General features: G+C 38.3%; 1 protein-coding gene across 1 annotated transcript in view; it reads left to right on the top strand.

The window, feature by feature from the left end:
* The window catches only part of CBWD3 (COBW domain containing 3), a 51,557-nt gene that overhangs the window by 21,744 nt on the left and 10,480 nt on the right, over nt 1–19,333 (top strand). The window contains exons 5-10 of the mRNA XM_039249538.1: nt 1,231–1,290; nt 3,129–3,166; nt 8,232–8,278; nt 9,995–10,081; nt 12,556–12,600; nt 17,936–17,992. Of these exons, the coding sequence (XP_039105469.1) occupies nt 1,231–1,290; nt 3,129–3,166; nt 8,232–8,278; nt 9,995–10,081; nt 12,556–12,600; nt 17,936–17,992 (334 nt within the window). The remainder of the gene's footprint in view (nt 1–1,230; nt 1,291–3,128; nt 3,167–8,231; nt 8,279–9,994; nt 10,082–12,555; nt 12,601–17,935; nt 17,993–19,333) is intronic.

Raw genomic sequence — 19,333 nt, 5'->3', positions numbered from 1 at the left:
CTTTGGAGTAATGATACTCACGGGAGATTTACTTTCTTCTCCCTCATTAATTAAAATCATGTTGTTAGCCAAGTAAGTGAAGAAAATTCTTATTGGCAATTCACTTGTTTCCCCGTTTAGGAGACTGACACCCTCCAGGTGTAAGCTAAATAATTGTCATGGTAAAGTGATTTCCTTGAAAAGAACAGGCATTGATTCGCCCCTGTTACTCACAAATCCTATTTCAGTCAAATTGGAAAACTATTAAGTTTTTGGGAAAAAATCAATAGGTATCAGGAAACCATTAGGTCTTGGGGCCCTTGCTATATCTTGCATGAGTAATCACTGTAACTGGCTGACAGGTGTTTTCCTGTTGACACAGAGTGAGACTTGGGGGACCACATCTCCTCCCGATAGGTGGACAGCTTCAGACACCGAAATGAGTTCAGTTTTCCCTGTTTTGTCCCTGTGCTCATTCTTCTAGACAGCCCTGTCACTAACTGCGCCTTTGATGCTTTGAAAAATCAAATACTTCCTTTACTGTCCGTTTTCTTTTTCCTGGGTCCTGGCATGCTAACCCCGTGCGCGTGGTTTGCTACCCGACCACTTTCTGTCATAAGCAAGTTTTATTTTCTTACTTAGGAATCATTTTTCCTCAGCTTCAAATTTTAGATCCGTATTAACTAGTATAAGGTTTTGTTAGTAATGCCATAGAGTGTGTAGTTTTACCTTTCGTTCTTTTTCTTCTACGCATCTTGTACGTTTTTCTCTTTTTTGGACAAGTGGCTTTGGAATTATCTGTGTTTTGTTTTGCTTGCCTTTAGAGAGATAATTCATTATTTGTGAACTGTATGATTCTTACATTTGAGAGAGAAAAAAAATGAGTCCTGTGTGCACATATCCATACTGCCCACATTATTTGCTAATATCTGTTGGTAAATTATTATGCATGATAGAAGCTTAGTATTGGGTTTGTATATGAGAAGAGCTGGTCCACTTTTACTTTTTCTTCCTTCCATTCATTCATTCATTCATTCTTTTGGAGGAAGAAAGAAAGGGGAAGAAATGAGTATAAATAGAAAAAGATTCCATCATTATAATTCCCATAAGAAGCTTGGAAACCCATTCTTAATTTGTATATGTGTTCTCCTGCTAATTCTGTTTGGACAACTTAAAATAGCATGGATAGAATAGTGTTTCTTGGTTTGAAGAAGTATTTTTGTGTGATGAATATTATATATATTTTTTTAGGTGCTGTAGCCTCTATGTTTTGGGTTGATGCTGAATTAGGGGTCGATATTTATCTTGATGGTAAGTTAAAAAGCAAATATTCTTTTGTTTTTAAGTAAAATGTTATGGTTAAGATTATTTTTGTTACATATTATAATTTTAATTCCTTGCATTTATCCTTTTTTTCTTTTTTTGAGAAAAAGAGAGCATCTGCTAGCAAGGGAGGGGACAGAGGGGGACAGACAGAGAGAGAATCTTACACAGGCTCCACACTCACCACTGAGCCCAACATGGGACTCGGTCTCACGACCCTGGGATCATGACTTGAGCCAAAATCAAGAGTTAGACATTCAATGGACTGAGCCACCCAGGTGCCCCACATTGTTACTTTTAAACTTGTTTGGTTAGTGCAGTAAGCCTTTATTTATACAGATTCCAGAGCCCCAGACAGTGGTATAGCTAGATGTCAGATCTTATTATTAACTCCCGATTTAGTGTGTCCACTAAGGTTTTCCTTTTAAAATAGTATGTAGGCGGAGCGCCTGGGTGGCTTAGTCGGTTAGGCGTCTGACTTTCGCTTAGGTCATGATCTCGCGGTTCGTGGGTTCGAGCCCCGCGTTGGGCTCTGTGCTGACTGCCAGCTCAGAGCCTGGAGCCTGTTTCAGTCTGTGACTCTCTCTCTCTGTGACCCTCCCCTGCTCGTGCTGTCTCTCTCTCTCTCTCTCTCCTAGAAATAAATAAAACATTAAAAAAATTAAAAAAAAATAAATAAAATAGTATGTAGGTTTATTCAGGTGCCTGGGTGGCTCAGTCACTTTAGCGTCTGACTCTTGGTTTCGGTGCAGGTCGTGATCTCAAGGTTCCTGAGATCAAGCGCCAGGTCGGGCTCTGAGCTGACAGCATGGAACCTGCTTGGAATTCTCTCTCCCTTCTTTCTCTGCTCCTCCCCAATAGCTCTCTCTTTCAAAATACACTTAAAAAAGAAACGCTATGTAGGTTTCTTATGTCCGTTGATTTATATACTTAGTATGTGAGAGAGCTTTTTTTTTTAACTAAAATATACAGTATGAGGATCATATCTCTGCTTTCATTTTTTTCTTAAGATAAGAATTAAGCAAGCCCTTCACCCCTTACTGTATGTACCTTTACACTTTTGGGCAATTTTATTCAGAGGCTTCATTTAAGACATATTGGAAACTTTCTGAATTAAGTAATTGTGCCCTGCCCACCCTTGACCTTTCTTTAAACCAGGTGTCCCATAGACTAAAAAGTGAAATTTAAGACTGTCTTCAATCATTTGGCTCTAGTATATATGGCGTGTAGATGGTTGAGTTCCCTGAGCATCACCAAACTCCTGCTGCTGTCCTGTGAAACAGTTATTTGGCATGCAGATTCAGAGATTGTCAAACGAATTGACCATTTGGAAACTTAGGTTCGTGTTATAGAAGACATTTGTGTGAGTCAGATTTGGTGCAAATTACTAGGAATGAGACATTTAAGACATCTCAGATTTGTTAAGGAATAACTTAAATGTTCAGAAAAGTCTTGATTTTGGTTATATGAATGTACACCGGAAATAACCCGTCTTGTGTAATTTCTCACATTCCACTTTAGGTGATGGAATTTATCTCATCATATTTGAATTGTAAGCTTTTTCAAGGTCATAGAAATCTTATTTTCTTACTTGCTTCTTTGTTTATTTAATTTAAAAACTTTATTGTGTGACCTCTAATGCCTTACAATGGTGCCAGGCACTCAGTTTGAAATGTATCTCCCTGTTGGTAGGATTGAATCAAATTGCAGCACTGGCAAGAGAGAAACCAATACCTTATTTTATTGAGTAACATTGAACTGAACTAGATTAGTTGTGATTTTCATTCTCACATATAAAGGTGATTAACAGAGATATTCCTTTGTAGGTATCATAACTGTTGTGGATTCAAAATATGGATTAAAAGTAAGTTGAAAGATGGCTGTGAGTTGCTAATAATTTGTTAAAAGCTAGGTATATGGGGACGATAATATTGTTTTCTCTACATTTTTGTTTGCATTGTTTGCATTTTTTAACAAAAAGTTTTTTTTTTACTATCTTGAATAATAGATGAAATTCGTGTGTCTTTTAATTATAATGTTTTTTTAAAAACGTTTATTTTTGAGAGAGTGAGACAGACACACACACACACACTCACACACACACACACACACACACACACACGCACACGTAGGGGAGGACCAGAGAGAGGGAAACACAGAGTGCAAAGCAGCCTCCAGGCTCTGAGCTGTCAGCAGGAAGCCTGATGCGGGGCTCGAATCCACAAACCTTGAGATGATGACCTGAGCCGAGGTCGGACGCTTAACCGACTGAACCACCGGCCCCCCACTTGTGTTTTTGAATTAAATATTTATTTTCTGTTACTCTGCCTTGGTGTGATAAAAGTTGAAAGGATAATATTTTGCAATAAGGATAGGACAGGATAAAGTTTCGGTATGTAAACTTCTCAGTGGGATTCAGCCCCAGTGAAATGTTGGTAAATAAGAACTTTTGTCAGAAGTTCATCTTGATAGAAGAAATTGAGCTTGCTAAAGCATAGAACTTTTTTCTCTTGGTAAACTGCTATCAGACACAAACTGGAGGTAATTGAATTTCAAAAAAATAATCGGTTTACTTTATTTTGAAGAAATCAGGATTTATTCACGGATGTTGTGAGTGGAAGCTTGTTTACAGGGAATCTTCCCGTGAAGCTTTCCTAACTACCACCATGGGCTGCAATTCATAAAGTGCACTTAGTGGAATTCCTAAAACATGTTGCATAAAATAAAACAGTATTTCTCAGCTTTCCGAGTGAAATGCTACTAAAGGCAAAATACAATGAAATTCTCTTTCTCCTGGTCCCGATCTGGGAGTATGGATAGCACCCGAAGTGAGCATCTCTTACAACTTTCATATAATATCTAAAAACTCAAGCCCATTTTGTATTCTGCTTCACAGTTTATCTGAATTTGTTGATTTGAAAAGTTTTCCTTCCCGCCCTTCAGTAAAATTATGCTCTAGGAATATGTGGTGGCCTGAGAAGTGGTTACCTGTACCCCTTCACTGGCCTTTGGCTCTCTTGGGAAGAAAAGACACGACTTTGAGATGTTTGGGAGATTTCTTTGTAGATTTTAAGCCCAAAATGATTAATAGTCTTAAGATTTAAAGAAAGATTCTGAATATTACAATTTTATTCAGAAAAATTCCACGTATTCCAAAATCAGTATTTTTCTAACAAAATGTCTATGGAGGGGCCAAAAGAAATCATATTCTTTATTCTAAGTGTTTATTACAGGCATATTTGAATTCATCTCTTGTATACCTTAATTACCACATTTCAGATAAATTGGTATAGCAGTTTAAGACATTTTATTTGGAGTTTTTTTTGATAGACTTCAAATGTGTCGTACTCAGAGTAAAACTCTATATATTATTATAAGAATAATTTTATACATATATTTAGATTTGCAGAGGAGTTGAAAAGAATCTATCATCAGCTGAATTGAGGCCAAATAAACAAAGCAACATTTTGAATAATGCAAACACCGTAAACGTTTAACCTCCTGCCACCTTGATAAAACCTCTTAAATTATTAAATCAATATACCTACACAAAACTGACATACTGTCAGGATAATGGAAACTTTAGATTTTCTAAGTCAGATGCCAGATAAATAACTTTTCTTTTATATAAAGAATTTGCCCACTTGTCCAATTCCTCTGGTTGCAGAGCTTGACCTCAGTAGCTGCTTGTGATTCAGAGAATTCTGAGGCAGTACAAGTAATGACACTTGGATAATGGGCAGCAATTTAAGGTGTCATGCTTCACAGAGCCAGCCCATCACAAGTAAAGCTGAGAAATGGTACCCTGTGGCCAGGCAGCCAAATTGAAACTGAAGTGGTAATTGATATCATGGGCTATCACTCTAATGGGATTGTCACCCATTGATCTGAAATATTCATTTTTTAATCATGGGCAAAGAATTGGACAACTTCAAATGACAGCTCTTTATTCTCAAGACTTGACACCCAGGCTGCCAACATTGTTCTTTTCAGTTCTACAAACGTGACAGCATTTAATGCAATAGAATCAATGAATGAAGTTACACAGAAAAGGTCAAGGGAGAGGTTTCTTTTTGGCTCTTTTGTTATATTGCACTAGCTGTTGAAACAATTCAGTCAGAAAACAGTTTGGCTTGGAAAAGACTGGAAAAATAAATAGACTGACATTATGCAATAATCATTTTTCAAGAGCTGAGATAGTGTTAGATCTATAACCAATCCATTAGAAAGAGATGGCCACTGCTTTTTCTAAATGTCATGTGACATCTTTGACACTAGATTTATTTCCACTTGGGTCAACAACAGTGTTTTCCTCCTGTCTTTCTCTCTCCTTCTTGGTCCAGCTTGTTTCTGTTTCTACAGAGAAATACACTCTCTGGCCTTTATTGAAGTTTTCTCCCCAGTGGCATTATCTCAGAGGCTGCCTTTCTGCCTTACCATGTGCTCAGTTGGAGGGTTGAATCCTAACTTTTTGGGTGTGGTAGATTAATTAGTACTAAAATTGTTTTTATCTTTTTAAATATGCAAGCAAAAAGCCACAGTCTCTAAGTAGACATGTGGAATCCTTTGGGGTTATGTATACATATGTTCCCATGCACACACACACACTATAAAATTTTTGAAAGATTTTTTTAACAAATGTTTTTCTTCTTTGCCTATACAGGTAGAATAGAATATCAAAATTCCCATTTTTTAACTCTGTAAATGGAAGTCATCCGATTGAAGGGCCAGTATTGGAGAATGTCCTTTTGAATAACAGACCCTGTTTTAGTCTTTTTGCAAAGTTTGACTTGGGAGGTAGGAAGTTGCATAGGGGAAATGTTGGGCTGGTACCCTGAGAAAATAAATGTTAACATGCATTTATTATTTCTTGATGGTTGTGTTCATATATGCATAGAACACATATCTCTTTTTCTATCATTATTTGTGATGATTACATGTCTTATTCATAATAGAGTTGTATATATTGGCCTATTTGTATTTTGGGGATTTTAATGTGTTTTTATATTTGCTACTTCTTGACTGCCAGAAGGTTGTAAAATGTTGCTTAGCTTTGAGTATAGGTTTCTAATCTTTTGGAGAAATAAATGCTAAAAACATGGGTTACTTTTGTGAAACCACTATTAGTTCGGTTTTGGTATGGAAATTCAAAAACAAAATCTCTAGTTTTCTTGCCATATCTTTTTTATATCCCACCAACTCACAACCATATAGCCCCCAACTCATATATAAATCTTCCCAAAGGTTGACATACATTTTGAAAAATATTTCAAGTTTTTGAAAGAACTAGAATATTACAGATCTTTCAAAAACAGATGCTTTGTTAAATGGATTGCTGAATAGAAATGGAATTGTTGCTGCACATTATATAGAATATTTCAAGTAACAGTACCCATGTATCCTTGTCAGCAAATAGGAAGTGTTAACTAGAATTCATTCAACAAATATGTGTTGTGCCTGGTGCTGTTTCTGGAACGGTAACAGCCTTATTCTGTACAGGACGCGGTAACAGGATTTTCAGTAGCCTCAGGACAGGAATGATTAGCAAAAATAGTAAACTTTGTCTCTTGTCAGGGAGTAGTTTTTGGTATAATGTTTTAATAATAATAATATAATTTTGAATGTAACTTTTAGGTAATCTTTATGTGTATACTCTTATGCGATTGTTAACCATTTATGTAACGTGTATACAAGATTGATTTTATATGACATAAAAGGCTTTCACAAGTTTTTAAATTATGTTCATTTTACTTCTATTGAGCATGTTTTCAATTTCTGAAAGATACCCCCGCTGATAGGGCATCCTGTGGCAGTGACAGAAGAAGAGGAAATTTAGTCTCTTCTTTTACAAAAGGAGGAGAATGGCGTTTTCCTCTAATGATTATGAAGGCTACGTGAGATTATGTAAAAAAACCTAAGAATTTGTGAATTTTGATTTCAAATACAAAGAACATTAATATAATCAAATTGCTTAATACAAAGAACATTAATATCAAATTGCTTCTGACCTCAGTAGGCAGCTTTTTATTGTGAGGAGGAGAATCTGGTGAGGGTTAAAGTACTGAAGGTGGGACATTTTGCAGGGACGAACCTTATGGCATGGGTGCCTTTAGGGATTTAAGTAGGATTATGGAAAAATAGTAACTGCTTCCAGAGAGATGAAAACTACCTGGTGGCCTCCTAAGTCAATGTCAAAATATTTTTTTGGAGCTATCTTGACTCTGGAGAAGTCAGAAAAAGAAACAGTTAAACTGTGGGGCCAGATCACACCCACTCAGGTGTGGGTTTCTAGAGAGGAGAAACTGTTTTTAGGCTAGTCCTGTGGCGCTCTCCTTCCCACTGCTTTTTTGTTTCTAGGGAATGTGAATGGCCCAGTATTGAGTCCATATGGTGTATGATTTGGGGCGGGGGAGGGGGGGACGAGGGGGAGGGTAGGGGATGGGGTGTGGGATTGGAATGGAGAGAAGGATATTAGATTTTAAGAAAGCATTATTTCAGTGGTTATCTCTCTCTCTCTTTTAATAAATAATTAAAGGGTATTTAGAACAAAAACAGTTTTGTGAAAAGGAAAGTGCCTAAAATTTGAACTGTAACGTTCTTTGCTTTTATTGACATGATTTAAATCTGGAGGGTTTTCCTTTGAAAAAGGAGACATCAGGGGGAAAAATTTAAGTCCCAGGGGGAAAAATTTAAGTCCCGTCCCCTCCCAAAAGAAACCCCCACAGCTTCACTATAGGAAAACACGAATGGGGAGTAAAATACTTTTAGCTAGAAAAGTTAATTCTGCATTTGCTTACTTAGTAATAGATCTTGCTGAAGTCTGTATTGGAAGCAAGAAAAAATTCTCCAAAGTAAAATTCCTTGTGTTAACATTAGAATTTGTGTTATATATACCACAGTAACTTTTTTCAAACTTTGTTTTTGTTTAGCATTTAGAAGAAGAAAAACCTGATGGCCTTATCAATGAAGCTTCTAGGTATTCATATTTTAAAAGTATATATTGGTTACTGGCTAATTAAGGAGAGAAAATTATAATGAAAACCAAAACCAAACTGAGAAGTATAAAAACAAAGTTAAGGAAGATTTGTTACCTTTCTTTCCTGTAATTGTATTTTTGCTAACTATGTATAATGGTGTGATGACTAAAATTTTATTTAAGACTTTTTTATTATAGCATAAAATGAGTATTGGACACAACAGTTCTTTGAAAGGAGCTTGGGAAAAGCGAACATTTAAAACTATTTTTTGTTCTTATACAATTTCATTGGGATTGAAAATGATGTAAAGAAAAGAGCTGACTCACTACCGTCCCTCATACTAATGCATCTGATTCACGTTTACTGTTATTCAGAACAACAGAGGAACAGATATGGAACTAGTTTTAATTGGTATTTAGAACATTTTTTAAATTTATTTAAATGCCTGTATGTTCCTAACTGGGTTGTCTTTAAATTAGTTTGCCTACCCTAAGCGTATTCTTGCTAATGGGAAAAAGACTTTGGGATCGACCGTAGCTGCTAAGTGTGCTGCTGAGTTTAAGAAGAAGGCTCCCTGAGGTTTGCTAGGATGATTCAGACATAAAAATAGGCTATAAACAGGCACTTGACTTCCTGTCGCTTTGGAACGTGGTACTCTGTGGTTCTGTAATCCTGCCTGAATGCTGCATTTGGTATGTAGGTGTGATGCAGGTTAGACTGAACTTACAATATTTTTGTAACTGTTTTCCTTGCCAAAATACGTTTATTATAGGAAATGTAAATAAGCTAAATAGGAAATAGCAAAGGATCATAAAAGCCAAAATAAAGTTAAACGTAGAAAGCCTCCAATGTGAAGATTGTAACTGTTTGCATTTTGAGATGTCCACATTAAATCTTTATTGATAGAACACTTACTTAAACAAAATCGAATTGTAATGTACATACTGTTGAAACTTGCCTTTTCAGTGAATCAGTTTATTTTTGAGAATTTGACAGTATTTTTTTTTTTTTAAACAGTTGGCTGGATCTTCAAGTAGCATAAAACTAGAATTAGGAAAAAACAGTTTAGTGATTAAAACTTCCTGAAGAATTGAGGACAATTTAAAGAATGCTCAGCTCTGCTACTTCTGATTATAGTAAGCTGTTGCGTTCTCTAGCATTCTGTCAGTGGGATTCTTTAACTTGAATTTCTGTGTATCTGTTTTACAGAAAAAATACATATTTGTAATGATGAAGATAATTTGCTCAGGACCCTGTTGTATCTTCTGAAGAGTAGTTTAAAAAAAAACTGTTTAGTGTTAATGTTAAGTGAATTTGTTCTGTTTCTTTGAAAATTATGGTAACTGTTACCTGGAAGATTTTAGCCAGTAGACTGTCCATGTTTTACCATATAGAATATCTGAATTGTATACATTTCTTTACAAATAAAATCATGAGTTGAAAATCATCCTTGGTCGCACACTTTTAGGGACTTATATTTATAGCTTCAGAGTGAGAGCACTTAGTAAATATTTTTTGAATGAATAAATATGAATCCTGAATTTATATAGTGATGGATACAGCTTATTCATTTGAAGAATGATAAATAGGTTGGGAGTAAATTCAGTTACTGTATAGAGTACTATATAGTTCTTAACAAATATTTGGTCTGAAAGGGATTTCTGTTTTTAATTTCTTAACATCTCTCTTTTGACCTCTGTCCTTTGCTAATTTAGGCAAGTTGCTTTGGCAGATATTATCATCATTAATAAAACAGACTTGGTTTCAGAAGAGGACTTAAAGAAATTAAGAACAACCATTAGGTATGAAATTTTGTGTTAACTATCTACAAGTCCAAAGTGTACTATACAAAATATTTTTCCTGTAACTATTGCCCTGTAGATACTTAGGTTCATGGTTCACCTTCTTCATGTACCATTTGGGAATCATGTGTTATTGCCTAATTGACTGTTACGTAACTGGTAGCGTGTACAGTTATTTCCCACTGCTTACAGAGCGTAGGTCAGAGTTCATAGACTGATATTCAGGGTCTTCTGACTCCATCCTCCTTTTCCCATCTTCTCTTTGACTCTTTCTCTGAATGAAGTTCTCTGACCTTACTCAGGACGATTTACTTCCCCATGGACGTATCTTGCCAGATCCTTTCTTTTACTCTTACATGTTCTCACTCTCACTCTGCCAATCCTTGAATTCCTTCACTGTCTCTGTTTTTTCTTTGCTTTCTTTTTTTTTTTTAAGGATTTTTAAAAATGTTTTTTAATTTTGAGAGAAAGAGAGAGGCAGAGTATGCACAGGGGAGGGGCAGAGAGAGAGGGAGCCACAGAATCCAAAGCATGCTCCAGGCTCTGAGAATGTCTTCAGTGTCCATGGCCAAGGTTGGTCAACATAGGACAATATGACTGGTACTCAGATATGTGTGAAATGATCCAACCATCATTTGGACTTTTCACATGAGGTTAGAGTTCAGGGACTTTGAATTATTTTTTAAGACCTAATAAATGCCATGTACAAAGAGACATTCAGTAGCTTTTTTTATTAGTCCTCTTTAATGGGTATAATCTGCTGACATCAGATTTTGATTCTTTTGGTCCCAGTTAATATAGTATGTTATAAATTGAATCATAAAGGTAAGGCTCATGAGGAGATTGGCTGCAGTGATTAATCGAAGAAGAAAGAAATTAATGTTTTTCTGCATATTTTATATTATTTTAATACTAATATTCTCTGAGTCTTCACTATAAAAAAACTGTAATAATGTCTCCATGTAGATGGCACGTAGTGATGCATAGTGTATAGATGGTGGACTTTGGAATCTGGTCGGGTTCTACTCGTTGGTCTGTTTCTTGCTGTATTCTTAAGTCTCATCTCTACAACAGGAATAATACCTATTTCATTAAGTTCCGTTTGAATGTTACATGAGACAGTGTTGGAAAGCTTTGCCTAGGGCCTGACATGTCGTAAGTGCTCTGTTGGCTACTGTTATGAGTGGGGATGATGTTCCCGGCTTCTATAGGAAGTTCAAGTTGCAGTGAATAGCACTGTGAAAGAAAGAGAAAAGTGGTTATTTTTGAAAAGTCTAGAAGGATGAAAGCAGTGAGTGGAGATTGCTGCTATTTTGGTACCCTTTTGACACTGGCCTCCTAAATTTTATTTCTCTTGTCAACTTCCTCTGCATCGTTGTGGTTGCTGGAAAGGAGGACATAATCATGCAGCAAACGTTTGGTGTGAAAGGAAGGGTTGTTACCACTGGGCCTTTCTGTGCCCGTGTTGGCCACTTCAGCTGGGTTTCTACCATCGGCAGAGTTGCCTGCCCGCCTTCTTGCCAGCCTGCCCTGCACAGCGGCGCCAGGGAAGACTTTGGACAAAGTGCTTTAATGGCTTGCAGACCTTTTGGCTGTTGACTCTCGGTTGTACCTCACAGACTGGCAGCTGGCTGGGCAGTAGTCTGGGGAGCTGGAAGAAGGGGAGCATATTTGAGAGGAAGTAGCTATGAGGTTATATGGTACATTCACGAAAGAAGGTGGTGGAGAGACTTGCCTCAGAACAAAAGGCAGGATATTCAGCAAGTAAAGCTGAAGGCAGTGGAATTGATCGTGTAAAGATAAATACATCAGGTATACAGTGTGTTGAAAAGGATTTCACGAGTATTTTTGTTACAGCTTTTCCCATACAGAGGGAATCTTACCTCATTATCTTAGCATCAGAAAGGGAAGGACCAGCAGAGTGGGTAGAGTTTCTAGTTAGGGAACCAAAGAGGTTATTCTGAGAAATAACATGGATGCGTGACTTGGTGTTACTGTGAATACTGAGGACAGTCTGGGGTCAGAGCCACTCAGCGAGGTTTTTATTTCTAGCGGGTTGTAATAGCCGTTTCCACAGTGTGTGCTTGTGGGAAATTGAGTATCCGTAGGAATCTTGATTTATCTCCTCGTTGTGAGAGCATTAGAATTATTGACTACTTCTGGATCATTTTTTTCTAAAGTGAAGGGTCTCTTTATAATTCACTGAGTGGCCCCTGGTTTGTCAGTTGTGCAGTAGATTTTTGCATATCATGTTTTGCATATCATGTTTCCACCTAAGTGGAATAGACCTGATTTATGATTAGAAAGAGAAATAAATAATAAAGTATAAAAAAAGTAAGTTTTGTTTTTTATTTTTTTCTTCAGATACATTTGCATATGCTTCCTGTTTTAGAAATAAGGTGCCTTAACGATTTTTAAAAAGTTTAACGTTTACTTTCTTTACCCTTTCTTCCTCATTTTTATGTTTCTTTCAGATCAATAAATGGACTGGGAAAAATTTTAGAAACACAAAGATCAAGGTACTTTTAAAAGCTATTACTAATATTAACAATAAATAACCCAAGTTAATAATAGTAAGAAATTGATAAATATGCTTGATTCTGTTATAAGAAATATGTGCATTTTTAAAAAATGGGGCCCCAAAACGTTTTGAATGAAATGAGTGTGGCTTATGTGGTTAATACGCCCACTTCTCCTTGTAGCTAAGACTGCAGAGCCGTGGTGGACTGGGTCACCGAGGAAGAAAACAGGACTTAAAACAACTCAAAAAAGTGCCTGGCATAGAAATCTATAAAAGCATATTGTTGGGGATCTTAGTTTGAGGTACTCAAAAGGCCTTCTAATATTTTTTAAAAACGGCTTTGTTTCTTGTATAGTTGCAAAAATAATGTGTCGTGTACAAATTCATGGAACCTTTACCTTTAAGTTCCTAATAACCCTTTTTAAAATGTTGATTTCTAGTTCCTGTAGGTTCTTCTGTCTTTCCATTCTGTTCATACAGATGTGCCTTAGTTTATAAAATAGAGGTATTCTTAAAACATCTGCGAAATGTATTTCTGTGGATTAAATTCTGTTTTCCATTGCATGCTCTTAGGATTTTAGAAAATTTCTTCCGGGGGTGTGCTGTTCAGCTCATTGTTTTGGCCAGAATGGCCCAGCAGCTGATGGAGCCAGCAGCTCCAAGGCCCACAGCCGTTGGCCCGGGGCCAGCCCGCTCCCAAATTCAGTTTCTCTCCTGGGGGGGGGGGGGGCGCAGCAGGGGCCTTAGCGGAGAGGCCTGTGAGCCGAGATGGAGATTAGAGGTGCTGACAGACCCCCATGGGCGGGAGGCTACGGCGGCAGCTGCTTGCATGCATGTGAGCAGCTGGCAGTCAGCCTGGAATGCCTTCTCAGAAGCCCCTGGCCCCTGGCGGAGGTGGCGGAGGAGGAGTGCCCGTGGGGGGAGCATTGAACCAGCGTACCAGCCGTGCTCCCTGCAGCTCGGAGCCCAGCCCCTCCCATGCCTACCAGAGCCATCCCTCCATTAGCCGGCTTCGGCCTCTGGCATTTTATCTACCGTTTTCTTTCTCCTTAGAATTTCTCCTCATTACAGAGTGACACACCGACGCCCACACAGAGCGGACATAAGCTGTGAAAAACCGTATCCATACATAGCTGTGTTTCTGTCGTAATAGCAGTTATTTGGTTCATATTTACAGACATCTCAGATCAGTTTTTCTAGGCTCCTGGATTGACCCTGCTCAATTTTTCTTTCTGTTGGCTTTTATTGTAGACCTTTATGTCCTGCATAAAGATTTTATCTTGAAGAGTTTATCGTGTAACAACTTCGATGTTTATGTGACATTTCTGACATTTGTTTTATTACTAAAGAGCAGGAGACATGCAATGATTAGGTTTAGTTACTTCGAAAGGATGAATGAACAAATGAGTAAAATCTCCTTCTTTCTTCTGTTTCTTCAGTGTCTTGTGTTTGCCGTTGCCTCTGAGAATCTAAGGACTTTGTAAAATAGTACTTCCTTGCTGTGAGGACTGAAGTTGGATTAGGATCCTTTTCAGTGAAGATCAGACCTCCATGGTAGATGAATCTTACCATGGTCATGAATGTTAACATTAAATATTTCCCCCAATTCCTGGAAGCAAAGCAACTTGAGCTTCCTGGTTTAGAAACTAGAGATTTGGTTTTTAACAAAATAGTTGAAATCACTGATAGAAGTTTTGTTTTATTGTGTTTGTTTCTTTGTTGTAAAATTTTAATCCCTCAAGCATTTTGTGGTTGACAGACATTCATAGTAGTAAAACTGACAATAATAAGATGATAATATGCATATACAGAAAAGGCTTACTTGAGTATTTAAGTTGAGGAATAAGAATCCTGTGTAACATCTTCTTATTGGTAAGACCTAAGTTGACTATGAGGCAAATAGAAGTTCCAACGGGCCACGTAGACTCAGAAGTAGGAGTGGAAGATCGGGAGAAGTGCTGTCCTTACCTTGTTCTGACTTCCCTTTAGTCTTGGAGATTTCAGCCACCTGAACAGCGGAAAACCAAAATCCACTTGTTCAGTAATAAGTTCATTAATTCAGCAAACTATTGAACATTCCACTAGTCACTAGGTGTTTCTTGGCTTGTCGAGGATTTAAGGAATGGGTAAAGAAAAAACTGCCTTTGAAGTGGGTGATTGGGGGAGACAGAAGGAAACAAGCAAAACCCAATATACTAGCTATTATTAGTATAACAGGAAGAGTAAATGTGTAGGGTGTAGGGTGCTATGAGAACAGGAACATAGAGGAACAAATACTCAATTCTTCTTGATGAAGATTCAGGAAGTTTTGAGAAGGTGATTATTGACTTGAGTCCTGAAGAATGAGTAGGGTTTTTCCAGATGAACAAGAATAGCTGTTGCTTTCCAGGCATAAGGAAGGTTTGTACTCCAGAGACCGGACTATTTTAGAGCGGCCAGCGCATATGGTTGTGTGGCAGATAGAAAAAGAGGTGTGAGGGGCACCTGGGTGGCTCAGTTGGTTGAGCGTCCGACTTCGGCTCAGGTCATGATCTCACGGTTCATGGGTTCGAGCCCCGCGTCGGGCTCTGTGTTGACAGCCTGGAGCCTGGAGCCTGTCTTCGGATTCTGCGTCTCCCTCTTTCTTTGACCCTCCCCTGCTCATGCTGTGTCTCTCTCTCTCTCTCTCTCTCTCTCAAAAATAAATGAAAACATTAAAAAAACAAGAAAAAGAAAAAGAGGTGTGACTGACGAGAGGGAGAGCTTTCCACAAAGGGTCTTGAATGCCATGACTCGTAGTTTGGATTTTTGTTTTCCCCCGTGTGGGCAGCAAGGAGTTAGTGAAAGGTTTCAAAAGCCGTGTAGGTTCTGGGAGGATTGACTCTGGCATAGTTCTCCAGGGAAGGAAGCACAGAAGGAGGAATGACTTCCGGGTGAGGTAGTGACAGCAGGGGGTTGGTAAAAGGTGGTTAGTTGAGCTTCACGGTGAGCTTGAGGTGCCCCTGGGGAATGCTTTCGGGAATGGAGATTTCGTTCTAGAGTTCAGGACTTAGCCATTGGATGGGTTTGACAGTTTGTAGATCTGGAATTGGCTGGAGGCTCCTTGAACTTGGAAAAGATGATGGTCAACACTAACCCTGGGCTAGCCGCTCAGCTCCCCTCCCCACCGCATAAAAACTGATGGTAATTGTCTTCCTATTTTTATTTACATTTTTGTGTTACTGTTTTGAAACTCTCTCATGTTTTAATCTCTAACGGAGGAAATTAAATATATTTAATGCCATGGAAGTTAGTTTTCTAATTGGATGAGTGAAGGAATTTATTTTGCATGGTGGTACTAGATTTGGGGCGGTCCTTGGTAACTCCAATCTGGAATCTTAGACATTTCCTGTTTTATTCTCCATTGAGAATCTGGTGAAATAAAGTGAGGGGCTGGTATTGTTTTTTATTCTCTGTAGATTTTTTTTTTTTGCCCCCTCCCCTCCAACCCTGCTTCAATGCCCTCTACCTCCCAGTGGCACCCCGCCAGGGAGAGAGCGCTGGTCGTAGCAAGAGAGCAGAGCTCCCCCACCCCGTTCCACTCATCTCCCCACATCTAGAGAAAAGAGAGGCACGCACCTAGGCACCCCTAGCTCTGCTCCATGAACTAGGGCAGAGGCTTAGTGGAGGCAGCCTCAGTGGGGACGCTGTTCTCTGTCGATTTTAGCATGTAAAGGTCTAGTGTTGATCCTGTGTGTTTTGGAAATATCAAAGGATTCTGGGTATCAGGCAGAATTCTTTATAAATGTGTGGCATGGGTTCTCAAGAACACTGTCAGTGTGAAACGAGTTTATTTTAGAAACTGGTATGTGAAAACGGATTTTTGGTACTCACCCACTTGGCCTGGATCCAGATAGTCCTAGGATTGGCAGGCGTCCTTTTAAACTTGAAGCTGTTCCCTAAGGTAAAGAGGACAGACTTGGGGGAGAACTTCATTTGTCACCTGTCAATACAAATATTTGCTCAGCTGTCATGGTGAAAATGGAAAGATGTTTAATGTCAGGCCTTGATCTCTTCAGTAACTTGATATTCAGAAATTTCTTGGTGGAACATTTATTTCTTTGCTTGATGATTTTCCTGATTCTTTTCCTCTAGAATGTACAGACTTTGAAGTGTCGTCATAGTCTGTTAACATATAACTTTGGAGTCGTGTTCTTTCAGTAAGATGGGAGTTTGCCAGCATACGTGGTCATGATCTAACAGTACTGTTGCCGCGAGTGAGGTTGTACAGCAGGCCGTGTGAGACTCAGGCCTGGCTGGCCGCTTCTGAGTTACAGGAGGCGAGACTCAGGCGGGGCTGGCCGCTCCTAAGTTACAGGAGGTGGTCGGGCTTACAGGCCTGCACCTTTTAAAAAATCTCAATGAACGGTTGGCAAACTCCTGGAGTCTCATTTTGAATTATACTCTTGTCATTTTCCTTAAACATTCCTTCATTGTAGCCTTGATTATAGAGAGAAATGACTGCTCATGTAAAAATTAGAACTCATTCACTAGTCTTTGTAAACGGACTTTTATGTATTTAAGCCAAAACGCATGCTGTTTGTGGTATGATACCCTCTTCTGATTTGAGTCATTGCTTTGCTAATAGGGCTTAATTATAACCTCTAAACAATTTCCGTGGATACTGTTTGTTCAGATAGAGCACCAAGTGGGAAGTGTCAGTCTCTAGGCAACCCTGTTCTGAAGGAAATGAAATCTCAAACCACATTCTTTTGGATGTAGATTAGGGTCATAGAGTGAATATTTATACATTAGGTTTGATGCCTCATATTCTTAAAATATTACCTGTTACATCATGGAAGAGAGGAAGGGAAGTAAAAGAAACACAGAAATTCCAAAGGTGAGGTATTATAGTGCTGTGTTACTTCCGTTTGCTTCACTTCCCTCATTACATCTTTGAGTAGCTGCTTTGAAGAGCTCCAGTTCTATAACTCATTTTATTTTGACTGCAAGAATGTATTTGAAAAGCTCCTAAACATCCAGGATTGAAAAGACAATTAGAAGTCAAACAAACTAACAGAAGCAACAAACGGGAAACTATAGCCTATTGAATCAATAATCAAGTAATTTTCTGCCCTGATTTTATACTGTTCACCAGTTTTTGATTTTAATGAATATTTTCTATTAAAAATTTTTATACTGGGCTTTATGTTCCTTGCTTGCTATTTTTATGTGTTTCCCAAAATAGTATGATAGATTGACTATATACTTTATGTCTATATTTTTGGCAAGAGAGTTAGAGATTTTTTTTTCCTGATTAATTGAATACATTTCACATAATTTCACACTGTTAATATTGGATTTCTTTCTTTTAGAGTTGATCTGTCTAATGTATTAGATCTTCATGCCTTCGACAGTCTTTCTGGAATAAGGTATGTTTTCCGTATTTTGTTCACTTTTATTGTCACTTCCTTTTATTGTACGCATTGGAGTTGCAGGGATGATTTATACAGTTGCACACTTGATTTAAGCTTCTGGTCATTCCTTTGGCATATGGGATCATTCCTAATGATTATGATCTTGAAAGTTTTGTCAATTGCATATTTGGAAATCACAGTGCAGTTTCCTGCAGAAATTATACTGTAAATGGTAGTTAACTTTAGAGATTAATCCTCAATATTTCTACACCGACCAATATATGTATTACTTGGTTTCTATGAGAAAATGCATGAAAAACAAAAAATTTTAGCTTGGGGTATTTCTTCAGATTCTTCCTTTCTCCTTCAGTGATGGATCACTTTCCTGCTTCTTTCCCTGGGAGGAATCTTTTTGTTAAGGGAGAGGAACATCCCTTTCTTCCCTGGACATCAGCATCTTTTTTTCTTTTTTTTAAGCATCTCAATTATGTTCCAGTGAACAATTCAGTACTGTTAAGTGTATTCACGTTGCCGTGCAATGGACCTATAGAACTTTCTCAGCTTGCAAAACTGAAACTCTTGTCACCGTTGATTGACAGCTCTCCATCTGCCTCTCCCCACAGCCCCTGGCGCCCACCATTCTGTGATGTGTTTTTAAGAATCTGACTTCTTTAGATTCCTTAATGCAGTGGAATCATCTGGCATCTGTCTTACCGTAACTGGCTCATTTCCCTTAGTCCTCATGCAGCATGTGACAGGATTTCTTTCCTTTTTAATGCTGAATGACATCTCATCGTATGTACAGACCCCATCCTGTGTATTCGCTCATCCAGTGACTGCCGTGCCGACGGCCTTACCCCCTTGGCCATTGTGAGCAGCGCTGCTGTGAACGTGGGTGCGCACATATCTCTTCGAGGCTCCTGTTCTCAGCTCTCTTGGATATATACCCAGGAGGGGGATTGCTGGATCATATGGTGCTTATATTTATAATTTTTCGAGGAAAACCTTACTGATGTCCAGAGCAGCTGCACTGATTTCCCTTCCCACCAGCAGTGCACACATGTCCCAGTCTCTCCACACCCTCGTGCACACTTGCTGTTGTCTGTTGTTTGAGGTAGTCGCTGTCCTCGTGGGTGTGAGCTGATAGCTTTGCATTTGCATTTCTCTAGTAGTTAGTGATAATGAACATCTTTTCTTGTGCTCATTGGCCATTTGTAGATCGTTTTTGGAGAAATGTCTCTTCAAGTACTTGGTCCATTTTTTAATCAGGTGGTTTTGTTGTTGTTGCTCAGCTGGGAGTTTTTTAAAAATATATTCTAGGTATTAACCCCTCATCAGATGTGTGATTTGGAAATC

The sequence above is a fragment of the Hyaena hyaena genome, unplaced genomic scaffold, assembly GCF_003009895.1.
Source record: "Hyaena hyaena isolate Hyena2069 unplaced genomic scaffold, ASM300989v1 scaffold_341, whole genome shotgun sequence".
NCBI classification, from domain to species: Eukaryota; Metazoa; Chordata; class Mammalia; order Carnivora; family Hyaenidae; genus Hyaena; species Hyaena hyaena.
Note: the sequence above shows the minus strand (reverse complement) of the source record. Positions and strands in the feature narration are given on the sequence as shown.